General features: G+C 57.7%; 1 protein-coding gene across 1 annotated transcript; it reads left to right on the top strand.

Moving 5' to 3' along the window:
* Positions 1-1,019: 1,019 nt before the first annotated feature.
* LSS (lanosterol synthase) lies at positions 1,020-11,686 on the top strand. Its single transcript, XM_055717575.1, has 22 exons — positions 1,020-1,094; positions 1,177-1,366; positions 1,441-1,579; positions 1,663-1,771; positions 2,100-2,221; positions 2,553-2,649; positions 3,480-3,615; positions 3,830-3,938; positions 4,282-4,400; positions 4,840-4,937; positions 5,073-5,100; positions 5,707-5,763; positions 6,465-6,536; positions 7,238-7,288; positions 7,433-7,582; positions 7,924-8,020; positions 8,222-8,327; positions 8,880-8,945; positions 9,372-9,452; positions 9,756-9,926; positions 10,351-10,429; positions 10,651-11,686. Exons 1-22 carry the CDS (start codon positions 1,060-1,062, stop codon positions 10,834-10,836), a joined length of 2,298 nt encoding a protein of 765 aa, XP_055573550.1. The 5' UTR covers positions 1,020-1,059; the 3' UTR covers positions 10,837-11,686.
* The last annotated feature ends 506 nt before the right edge of the window (positions 11,687-12,192 follow it).

The following is a 12,192-nucleotide window of genomic DNA, read 5'->3' as shown; positions in this document are numbered from 1 at the left end:
TTCCTAGTGTGCAACACACCAATGTTACACACTGAGGGGAGATACTGAGGGTTACAGAGTTGTGTGAGCCTGGATGCCAGCAAACTAAGCTAGCACACCGCACTACAAACATTATATGCAAAATGTCATCATGCTTCCCCTGCCCGGAGAGCAGGTTCCTATAGATGACCGGCTACGCATTTGCATATCTATTACCTAACTTATGTTACTAGCATGCATGCTCTCTGAGGAAGGGTCTTTTAGTGGGCCTGGGTCTTTCCCTTAGAGAGTGTGATTTTTAGTATTCTAATAAGGATAGTTCACTTTTAGAGCCATAAGAGCTGACTAATCAGAGTTTAGCATAAATGAGTTAGCCTAAGCATCCATGGCATATGGTGCGAAGATAGGGTGTTCTTTGTTCTGTCTCTCCCAAAGCTGACTCCCTTGATGAGAAGTCCCTGCGTTCATCATTCTTGACAACTCTAGAGGGTCAGCTGGATCTAAACTCTGTGCATGTATAGTTAAGCACTAAATCAGAGTTCAAATATTCGGGAGTTTTAGACAGTGACACAGAGGACAGGTTCACACAGGCCTGGCTCCCCAGCCAAAGGGAGGTGTCGCAGTTACCGGCCAGGAGACAGCCTTGCGAGAGCACCTTTATAACCCAAAGCCACTTGACGTGGCTTTTTTTGTGAGGACTCGGCACGGCAGGCCGCAGAACTCGGCACAGCTACCCTCTGCAGGCTCCGTAGGCCGCCCGCCTCAGCCGCCCGCCTCAGCCGCCCGCCTCAGCCGCCCGCCTCAGCCGCCCGCCTCAGCCGCCCGCCTCAGCCGCCCGCCTCAGCCGCCCGCCTCAGCCGCCCGCCTCAGCCGCCCGCCTCAGCCGCCCGCCTCAGCCGCCCGCCTCAGCCGCCCGCCTCAGCCGCCCGCCCTAGGGGCGGGGCTTAGGGGCGGGGCTGCCAGCGCGGCTCGGCGTTCCCATTGGCTGCCGGCGCGGCTCGGCGCCCCCATTGGCTGCCGCCCGTGGGGCGATGTGGGCCCAGGTGGCGCGGCGCGGGCTGCGGCCCCGTGGCGGCACTGATGGAGCCGGGGCTGGCGATGGCGGCGGACGGCGGGTGAGTGCGGGCGCGGCGGCGGGCAGCGGGCAGGGCATAGCGGGGGCGGGCGGCCGCGGCTAACGGAGCCCGTGTCCGGCAGGGCGGTGCGGCGGCGAGGCGGCCCGTGGCCCTCGGCGGCGGCCACGGCGCTGCCCGCCTGGCGGCTGCGCTGCGAGGGCGGCCGGCAGCGCTGGCGCTACTTGGGCGATGGTGACGGCGAGGACGGCGAGGCGGGCGGCGAGCGGCGGGCGCAGACGACGCTGGAGGAGCACAGCCTGGGGCTGGACACGGTGCGGGGCCGGGGCCGTGGCGGCGGCGGGGCCGGGGCCCGGGGGCTGAGGGCTGAGCCGCTGTCTCTCCGCAGGGCCGGGCGCTGCGGCCCCTGCCGGCGGCCGGCACGGCCCGGGAGGCTGCCCGCAAGGGGATGCGCTTCTACGCTGCGCTGCAGGCCGAGGACGGGCACTGGGCAGGCGACTACGGCGGGCCCCTCTTCCTCCTGCCGGGTAGGTGACACGGCCCCGTCCCTGAGAGGGGAGAGGGTGTCGCCTCTGGCTCCCCGTCAGAGCCAGCCCATCTCGTCCTCCAGGTCTCCTCATCGTGTGTCACACGGCCAAGATCCAGCTGCCGGCGGGGTTTCGGAAGGAGATGGTGCGCTACCTGCGCTCTGTGCAGCTCCCGGACGGAGGCTGGGGACTGTGAGTGGCAAAGATGGTTCCCTGAGTGATGGCCCCTCAGGGGTCCGGCACTGGGAGCGGCTGTCAGATCTGCCCGGGCCTGGGGAGTGGGGCTCAGCAGCTGTGACACCTGGGGGTGCTTGGACTCGCTCGTGTGGCGCGGCAGGTACTTTTGTCACAGAGATGCTGGAGCATCGAGTCTGGCTGCCTCTCCTGGGCTGGTAGGGTTTCCCCTTTCCCATGGTCCCCGCTGCATCCCACTTCACCCCAGCAAAGACAACCCTGAGCACTGGGTTGTGTCTTGCTAATGGCCGTGCTGTCTCTGTGTGTGTGTGTGTGTGTGTGGCAGGCATGTGGAAGACAAATCAACGGTGTTTGGCACAGCACTCAACTACGTAGCCCTGAGGATCCTGGGGGTCGGACCAGATGACCCTGATGTTGTGAGGGCCCGTGTCAACCTGCACAGCAAAGGTCAGCTCCCTTGTGCCCGGCGTAGCAGCTGTGGGGCTGGTACACTGCTCAGAGAGGTCTGGCCTGAGCTGAGGGCTGCGTGCAGCGTGGGGGCTGCCAGGCAGCGGAGGAACTGTTAATCTCGCTTGCCCTTGATGGCACCTGCGTTTTGAGTTAACAATGGGAAAGTGTGTTATGTTCTTCACTATTGCCTGCTTGCCCTTTCCTGGGATGTGTCCCAGCCTGAGCAGCTGGCTCTCAAACGTGGGGAGAAGTGGACCCTGCAATGGGGGAGAAAGCAGGGAGCTGGCAGGGTTGCATTAACTCTGAAAGCCAATATCAATCTCTGCAGGAGGTGCTGTGGGAATCCCTTCTTGGGGGAAGTTTTGGCTGGCTGTCTTGAATGTTTACAGCTGGGAAGGAATGAACACACTTCTCCCAGAGTTGTGGTACGTGCCCCCCTCAGATCTGGATGTTGGGGGGTGTTCTCAGCCTTTCCACCAGCCTTAATCCAGACCTTTTCCCAAGTACTGGTGTTTGCTGGGATAACTCTAGCTATGGCCTGCAGCTGGGGATGCTCAGGCTGCTTGTCAGCTGGGAGACCAGCAGCAAGGCCAGCCAGCGGGTGTGTAGCAGTGAATGCTGCACTGAAGGGAGATGCCAGAGCTCAGCCCTGTTAGGTTTTTACCCACAGGGTCCTTGATACTGGTGGCGGGTAGGGAGCTCACGGATGTATCTTCTGCTCTTGTGACTAGCCAGAACTGGGCCCTAGCAGGGCGGGATAGCCACATGTAAGGCTACTAGCTCTAACCCTAACCCTTACTGGTGCTCTCCGATTACTCAGAGGGCTGCTGGGTGTCAGAGGGGGAAAGTATATGACATTTTCCCTGGGGGGAACTGCAGACTGCACAGTACCAAGGGCTGCTGGTGCTTTGTCATCGAATGCACTTAACCATCACTCTGGGCCCCTGCCTTCAAAGTCGCATGGGGAAGAGAAGGGCCCTTGCACTGACTTCTCCCCTGCCTCCTCTCTGAGCTCAGCATCCTCCCTGCCCTGTGTCTACTGGCCCTGGTGGGGAGGGAGCAGCCCTGTTGGGGATGATATGAGCATGGCCAGGCTGTGTGGATATTCCCTTCTTTTCTCCTGTAGCTGTACCAGCAGCAGCAGGCTTGGTACAGGGGATAGGGAAAGGCACACCCTGCTCTGGGCATTGTTTCTCTGTGCTGCCCTTGTGACCTTCACTGTTCCTCACAGTAGCACCTTCTCTGTTGCAAACAGGCTGCTTCCTACGTGGTTCCCAGCCCACCCGTCCCGGCTCTGGTGTCACTGCCGCCAGGTTTACCTCCCAATGAGCTACTGTTACGCCAGGCGTCTGTCAGCAGAAGAGGATGAGCTCATACAGAGCTTGCGGCAGGTAAGGAGCTGACCTTGCTGGGGCTCCCTGACAAGGATACGTGGCTCCCTGACTACTTGCTGTGCCAGCCATGTCGTTGTTCTGGCTTGCAAAGTGGCAGTTCTGATACCCGCGCAGTCTCTCTGTCCAGGCAGTGGAGGCAGCTTCCAGCAGTGAGCTGCCTCTGGGTGCTTGCTACCAGCTTGCCAGGCTGATGCCCTTTGTCTTGTGCCAGGAGCTGTATGTGCAAGACTACGCCAGCATAGACTGGCCAGCCCAGAGGAACAACGTGGCTGCCTGTGATGTGTACACCCCGCACAGCTGGCTGCTGGGGGTTGCCTATGGTGAGTGCGGTGTTGGCTGGGGCAGGAAGGCCCTTGGCATATGGGCCAGTGGTGGTGGAACTAAAGCTGCTTGGTACCATGGGGGCTCTTCAGGGTCCACTACCAGCTACTGATGTATGCCGTGGAGTTGGGATGGAGACATGGACTGTGTGATCCTTGGGCTTCTCCCTCCCTAAATACAGCATGGCCTTGTGCTCGGGTCCTCGAGCCACTCTGGGGTATAGCAGTTCCCATGCTTTCCTCAACTGGTCATCACGAGAGCAGTGGTGCGGCTTGCCACACCAAGTGAGTCTTGGCTGCACAGGGTGGGTTTTTCATTGCATGTCCCTTTCTTCTCCTGCAGCTATCATGAATGTGTACGAAGCCCACCACAGCACTCGCCTGCGGCAGCGAGCCATTACAGAGCTGTATGACCACATCAAAGCTGATGACAGATTCACCAAGTGCATCAGCATTGGGCCGGTAAGACGGTTGCTGTCAGTCTTTTAAAAATCTTGCCCCTTGCTCTTTAGGGACCAACTTGTGGCCCCCCAGCCCTTTGTAATTGTGGTATGCAACCATAGTCTCCAGATCTTGCTCAGGCACAACTCCTGCCGCAGGATGCTAATGCTCAAGAGCTTAATGCTAACAGGGCACAGAAGGTGCAGAGGGCATGGGGCCAGCTGTGGCCCTGGTGAGGGGTGCCTCCTGTAGTCCAGGAAAATGGTCTGAGGGGAAGCTCTGAAGTAATCTCGTGGCACCTGCCTCATTCACTCAGCTATGCTGAGTGGTGCCACAGACGGAGCTGTTGGGATCAAGCCTGGGACCACCTCTAGATGGCTTTACGCTGGGTGGGAGGGGTGTGTGTCTCTGAGGCTGGAAGAAGCTGTATCCAGAGCAGTGACAGTGCTGGTCTCGGCAGATTTCCAAAACGATCAACATGCTGGTTCGCTGGTTTGTGGATGGGAAGAACTCCCCAGCTTTTCAAGAGCATGTTTCCAGGATCCCCGACTATCTCTGGTAAGGGCTGAGTGTGGTCCATCTGGCACAGCATAGGCTGTGATCCCTGTGGAGCGAGCACACCGTGTCTCCTGACCCGCTTCCTGGCATTCTCGCTGTGTCTGTGCTGCAGCACTGTGCTCTTTCCTCCCACAGGCTGGGCCTCGATGGCATGAAGATGCAGGTGAAGTGCTGTAGGAGTTCTGCTGTCACTGAGAGGAACTCTGGCATGCTGGGGCAGCCCGTGGGATAATGGGATAGCTTGTTCACCCTAGGCCTGAGCTCCTGGTATCTTGCCTTTGGTGCCTGGTGGCCTTGTCTATCTCACTGCCACTTTGCCTGGCTGTGCCAGGAGTGAGTAGTGTCTGTCCTGCTAGTTTGCCTCTCTGTGGCTGTGAGCTGAGGGGGCAGCTCTAGGCCTCCATTGTCTTCATTCCCATTGTTCCTGGATGAAGGGAAGGAGAAAGCCTGGCCCTGGATATTGCATGTGGACTGAGCTGTGCTTCTCTCACAGTCACTGTGTTCCTCTGCTCCTTATCACTAGCCACCTCTCCTGTCTTGGCAGAGCAGGCTGAAGCAGCTGTCTCATTTCCTATACCCTTGCTGACCCTGAGCTGCTGCATCTGTCCCCTCTATGCCAGCACGTTAGCCATCATGCTGGGTAACCTAAAACTGAGATGCAGGGCGCTAGTGGGGGTATTGCAGGGGCGATATGCTGTCCCATAGACCCCACAGCTGGGTCAGACTGCTGCCAGCACTGGCCCCTCACTATCTGCTTTCTCTGTTCCAGGGCACAAATGGATCCCAGCTCTGGGATACTGCCTTTGCCATCCAAGCCTTCCTGGAGGTAACGCACCCCTCAGTGCTACGTGCCATCTTGGGAAAATGGTCTCTCCTGCTGCGTCCCTGAATACCAGCAGCTCCTGCTGTGCATTCCCTCAGACCTCTGCTGTGCCAGTTCTGGCATTGCGTTGTATGACTGAGCCTGGCAAACACATGACCTCTCAGAGCCCACCTCAGCTGTGGTAGGCAGGGTGCCCAGCACAGCTGGTACGGCCCACTTTTGCCAGCTGATTTTGAAGCAGGAGGCCACAGCACCAGCTGAGTCCAGTTAGACTTCCCAGTTGCTGCAGTCTTGTAAAACCCTGGCCCTTCCTCCTTGCTCTGTTTGGCCTCAGAGTGTTGCCGTTTGGCAGGGACAGCGTGCAGGTTCTCCTGCTTTCCCGCACTGGGGCAGAGACCGCTATGGTGGGCGTGCTTTTTGGAGGGCAGTGTGATTTGTGATTACCCTGGTAAGCCCCTAACCTGGTCATGCAAATAGCTCTCTCAGCAATGCTGGCAACAGTTGTGGGTTCAGCTCTCACTGTAGGGGTTTGTAATGGAGACAGTAAATGAAGTATGAGTGCAAACTTACAGAAAGGGCTATATGAAGGGCCAGGCATTAACGGCACCTAGATCAGCAGGCCAGGAAGATTCCCGCACATCCTCTTCTTGAGGGGCATGTTTGGTGGCCCCAACTTCTTGCTGACTGTGCACATCTGTTTCTAGGCGGAAGCCCAGAAGATTCCTGAATTCACATCCTGCCTCCAAAACGCTTATGAGTTCCTCCGGTTCACCCAGGTGAGTGGAGCCAGTTGGTGGTGTCTCACACACGCTGGCTATGCAGACTTGGCTGCTTCTCAGAGTCCTGTTGGATGCATCTGTTGCCTTCTGAAGAGCTCTTCTGAAGGGCCAGATTAGCAAAGTCCTAGGGACAGCCTCCTGTTTTCTGCTCCCTGTTGCTGGGAGCCATCTTTGCAGCTTGGAGAGGACCTTGGCCAGGCCCAGGTTTGGGTTGGCTACCTGGGTTAAGAGAGACTGGAAAACTCAGAGCTTAGACTTCTCTGCCCTTCGTTCTCTCTGGTGCCCACACATTTGAGGCACCCTTCTGGGAAACCCAGACTCCTTGGCTAGTGACTATGAACTCCACTCCTACTGGCTGGGTTGGTGGCTCAAGGTGGGGGTCACCATCACCAGCAGCTTGGTGCAGATGCAGTTATAGGTCTTGCTCATGGTGCTGCTAATGGGAGCATTAAAAGCAGGTGGCTCCCTGACAGGAAAGCACCCAAAGAGGGGACTTTCAACGTTTGCTAAAAGGCCAAAATGTGCTTTCTCTTCAGCACTCCCTGCTTCAGAGCTGACCTCTTTCCTTGTCCGCCTCTCTCAAGTAAGAGACAGGTAGTGCCAGTCCCACATGGTTCTGCATCTGCAATGGTTTCCAGCGCGTGGTCCTGCAGCCAGGCACCTCCAGCCTGCCCTGACTTGTTTCTTGTCTTCTCCAGATCCCAGAGAACCCACCTGACTACCAGAAATATTATCGCCATATGAACAAGGTACAATGGCTAGAACTGGTCTCTGAAGGATGTGCAAACGGGGCAGGGATTTGGGCAGAGGGGGTGGGAATGAGGGGCAGCACCTCCCCCTACTTACAAGAAGTGAGCAGGGGAAGGTGCTGAGCCCTCCTGACCCCTTTCCAGGGTGGCTTCCCCTTCAGCACCCGAGACTGTGGCTGGATCGTGGCAGACTGCACAGCAGAGGGACTGAAGTCAGTGATGCTGCTGCAGGAGAAGTGCCCCTTCATAGCCAAGCTTGTGCCCCCTGAGCGCCTCTTTGATGCAGTGAATGTGGTAAGTGCTGCAAAAATTAGGGCTAGGGGAAATGTGGGCAGCTAAACTGAGCTAAGATAGGAGAGGTCAAGGCCTGACAAGTTGTTAGATCTGCTATTACTAAGCTAGTACAAGGCCTGTGGCCTGGTATGGCAACACCATATTTACTATGATACAGGGCTACATATGTGTTGTAATGTGATGGTCCAGGTTGGGCCTGTTGATGTGGTTTGGGACCTGGGTTGTCTGCCAGCCCCACCGACTTCTGGGTCTGAGTTTGTCCTCACACCTGGCTTGCGGCCAGACTGGGGTGGTGCTGCTTGTGAGCCAGCCTCAACCCCTCTCTCTGCTTGTCTGGGCAGTTGCTGAGCATGAGGAACTCCGATGGAGGCTTTGCTACATATGAAACCAAACGAGGAGGACACTTACTGGAGTTGCTGAATCCCTCGGAGGTGTTTGGTAAGGGGAGTTGTATGGGGCTGGTCACCCTGTGCACTGTGAAGGGACACAGTGGCCTGGCCTCGCTGTGCCCAGCGGGTGCCTGGTGCTGCCCCGGGCCCCTCTGTGGGATAAGGGTGCCCTGGGTCCAAGGGAGGGGTTGGCAGTGTGTGGCTCAGGGGCTCCCCAGCTGAGAGGCTGATATCCTTCACCTGTTGGTAGGCGACATCATGATCGACTACACCTACGTGGAGTGCACCTCAGCTGTCATGCAGGCACTGAGACACTTCCAGAGTGAGTTCCCTGAGCACAGAGCCCCAGAGATCAGGTGAGGCACTGAGGTGAGAATCGGGTATGGGAGAGGACAGGCTGCAGTGTCCCGTACTGCCTGCTCTGGGCTCCTGGCACAGTCCCTGCTGAGTCTTGTCAGGGGGCTTGCCTGGATTTCTGCATTGGCATGAAGCAGCCTCTGCAGAGGCCCTCGGTGTGTGCGCAGCTGGGATGCTGGTGACTTCTCCAAACCAGAGCCCCCCACAAGAGGCTGGGGCCCAACCTCTCTCAAGGAGCAGGGCATCGGCTGTTTGGGACCAGACTGGGGAAACTGGGGGAGATCCGCCTGCCTCTTAGCAGTTGCCTTGATCTTGCAGGCAGTTGTAGGCTGGGTCCCCTGCTTGCATGCTGGCATGAGAGCACCCAACTGGTGCATGATTTGACTCTCAGATCCTGAACAGTGTGGTTGCCTGTCTGCAGCATGCTCTTGCCTCTTAAGCCTTCTAATATTGGGATCCATCAAAGCCTCAGAGGGACTGGTGGATGCCCTTGATGAAGCAGCCACTGAATTTGAGCTGCTTCTGAAGTAGGTGTCTCTCCTCCTGACCAGGGAGACTCTGCAGAAGGGCCTGGACTTCTGTCGCAAGAAGCAGCGAGCTGATGGGTCGTGGGAAGGGTAAGCGGTGTTCCTGGTGCCCAGTTTTCCTCTGGGTGCCCCAGTGTGAGAGGGACCATGATGGCAAGCATTCCTGGCTGGCAGGATCTGTGGGAAGGGGCAAGAAGGGGCTGATCCTCCTGTAGCTCCGGTTCTTTGCTCTCCTTTCCTCTCCCTCCTGCCTAGGTGAGGCAAGCACCTTGTGCATTGCACAAGACTCGGACAACCCCTGGGGGTTAGGGTGGCTCCAGCTCCACTGGTTCCAGAGTGTCTGCTGACACCTGAGTGAGCTGGGAGCAGGTGCTGGTGGGACTGGGCATGGTTGCACCATAAGGGACGTCAGGCTCTGTGCCTGGCTCTGCTCTTCCTGTGAACATGGCCACGTTCCATCCTGCCTCCACGTGGGGCCTCGTACCCTTGACAATACCACTCTCCTCTTCCTTCCAGGAGCTGGGGGGTTTGTTTCACCTACGGCACCTGGTTTGGTCTGGAGGCGTTCGCCTGTATGCAGCACACATACCGCAACGGGTGAGGAGGGGCTGTCTGGTTCCCCTACCCCTGCCTGCTTCTTGGGCCAGGGCAAGACTCCGTGGTGGGGCTGGGTGGATGCCCTGGATGCACATGGGCTCTCCTGCCCCGGGTGCTGCTCCTCCCAGATCCTTGGCCCTGCAATAATATCCAGGGTGCTGGCTGCCCGAGAGCCTCAGTGTCTTGGGGGCCATCCCAGCTGTGGGCAGGGCAGAGCACAGCTCCTGTTTGCCGCTGGGAAACGTGGGTGTGCAAAGGCTCCCTGTCCCCAGCCCTGTCTGGTTCTCTGCCCCATCCGTGCAGGGTTGCATGCCGAGAGGTGGCCCAGGCCTGCCAGTTCCTCCTCTCCAAGCAGATGGCAGATGGTGGCTGGGGAGAAGACTTCGAGTCCTGCGAGCAGCGCACATATGTGCAGAGTGCCACGTCGCAGATCCACAACACGTGTTGGGCCCTGCTGGGACTCATGGCTGTCAGGTAGGAGCAGCCCTCACCTCTTCCCCTCACCTGGCCCTGGGTGCTCGGTGAGGTGGGGAATGTAGGCTGGGTTGTGTGGCGGGGCTGGTGCGGGCCGTGCACCCAACCATGTTTGTTCGTGACCTTGCTGGTCACAAGCCTCCTGCAATGAGGGACTGGCCTGCACAGTGCTCCACAGGCCAGCGGAGCTTGTAATGCCGGGTGAGGGGGAGCCGGTGCAAAGCAAAGGTCTGGATCACAACCACAGGCCTCCAGCCTGGGAAAATATTGCTGTATTCATGTCTGGTGTCCTGGGGTTGTGGGGGGCCTTCCCAAAGCTCTCGGCGTGCCTGGGACATGCTCGGGGCAGCCTGAAGGTTGGGCTCCCTGAGCGGATGGATGATGGTTTGGGCAAGAGCGCTCACATCTGCCTCGTGCTTTGCAGGTACCCTGACGTCAGCGTGCTGGAAAGGGGCATCAAAGTGCTGATTGATAAGCAGCTGCCCAACGGGGACTGGCCTCAGGTACATCTTTCCTCTGGTCTTTCCAAGGGGTTCCCTGGTGTTGCAGATGTCCTGGGCATTGTGCAGCCATTGCAGTCATGTGCTTTCCCTTACCTGGAAAGGAAGCCATATGTGGCTTTTGGTGGGGGACTTCGGGAAGGCAATGAGCTCAACACCGCACCCTGGACACACTGTGGTGCCCTGTCACCCATACCATCTTGCTCTCTTTCTCTCTCTCTCAGGAGAATATTGCTGGGGTATTCAACAAGTCGTGCGCTATCAGCTATACTGCCTACCGCAATGTCTTCCCCATCTGGACGCTGGGGCGTTTCTGCCGGCTGCATCCCAGCCATCCTCTTGCTGGGCAGCTGCAATTCGGATCCTCGTCTGGGGCTGTGGAGACTCTGCCAGAGGCCTTGTCTGCCTGAACCCAGGCCACTGCAGAGGCCGTGGCCTCTGACTTGTAGTAGGTATGGGTTGCTGCATGGGCCCTGGGGGCGTTTGCTGCTCAGTGCTGATCTTAACACTGCCTCTGCCAGGGAGGAGTGCTGCCGTGGTGCTGTAGGTCCTCTGCTTTCTGTTGAAACATTTCTAAAAATTTACTCTTAAAGGTTTTTCCCAGATATATCCTTCCTCATGGGACAGGGAGTGAAGTGCCTTTTTAGAACAGTTTAGTGATCCGAGAAGAGAAAGCTGCCGAGCTGTGTTGTATTACGTATCTAGACAGACTCTCTCAGCCTGGGCAGAGCAAGGCTGCCTTTACCTTCCCCTCGTGCTGTGGAGGCTGGTTGTCTGCAGCAAGAGTGGGATCTGGGCCTCCCCCATGCCCAGCATGGTGATGGGGTGCGCTGCACAGGCCCTGCTGAGCCAGCCTGGGTGCTGTGGGTGCCAGCGACTGCCTTTGAAGTGCTCTCTGCTCTGAAGCCCTGGCAGGGGAAGGGCACCTGTCCTCTCCCCCAGACAGATGGGAAAGACAAGTGCTTGGCTCAGTTTCCTTGGCATTCTATCCCCTAGATGGTGGCACCTGGCTTCCCAGAGCCTCACAGGTGGAAGTTGCCACCATCGTTCCTACTTTGAAAAAGGGGAAACTGAAGCAGAAAGCACTGAGGTGGTGAATGTCAGGGCACATCTTGGGTCCCTGGGCTTCCAGCCTTCCCCCAGCGCAGCGGGTGCCTCTGTTCAGTCTATGGTGCAGTTGGACCTTCATGTTTCGTTGTCAGAGTTGGAAGTCACATTGACTGACAGGTTAATAAATTGCTAATGGTGTTGCAAGTGGAACTTAACCGTGTGTTGGTCTCCTTATCGTTTGCTCCAACATGTGTCCCAAGCAGAGGGGAGCTTGCACAGCAGCATCATGTAACCTGGCTTGGGTCACCTGTCCCCAGTGGGATGGGCAGCATCTCCACCAACAAGCAAGCCATGCTTGGAGCCTGTATCTGCTTTGCCCTCCTTCTGCCTTTGGCCCCAGAAAAATATAATCGAGGAAGCAGCTGACTAAAAGGTAAGGAGCACTTCATGTGCTGCTTACACTCGTGCAAATAGGCCCGGTGTGCAGCTGGCTGAACTCTCTTGGACTTGTTGCCCACCAGACCCTCAGTCCATTTTTGCAAAGCTGTTCCCCAGCCAGCTGGCTGGCCAGTAGGGTGACCTGTGCTACCACACGGTGTTATTCCATCCTAGGGGCAAAATATTCTTATTTGCCTGGGTCTAACTTCATAGAAGGACAGTATCTTTCAGTAAAGCTTTAGCCACCACTCGAGCAGTTGCTTTTTGGGAATGCTTCT

Source organism: Falco cherrug, chromosome 8, assembly GCF_023634085.1.
Source record: "Falco cherrug isolate bFalChe1 chromosome 8, bFalChe1.pri, whole genome shotgun sequence".
Classification (NCBI taxonomy): Eukaryota; Metazoa; Chordata; class Aves; order Falconiformes; family Falconidae; genus Falco; species Falco cherrug.
This window is presented reverse-complemented; position numbering and strand designations above follow the sequence as displayed.

Coding starts and splice junctions, on each gene's coding strand:
- LSS (XM_055717575.1), top strand. CDS start 1,060: ATGGAGCCGGGGCTGGCGATGGCGGCGGACGGCGG. Junction 5,764..6,464: donor CCATCCAAGCCTTCCTGGAG/GTAACGCACCCC, acceptor ATCTGTTTCTAG/GCGGAAGCCCAGAAGATTCC. Junction 7,289..7,432: donor ATTATCGCCATATGAACAAG/GTACAATGGCTA, acceptor ACCCCTTTCCAG/GGTGGCTTCCCCTTCAGCAC.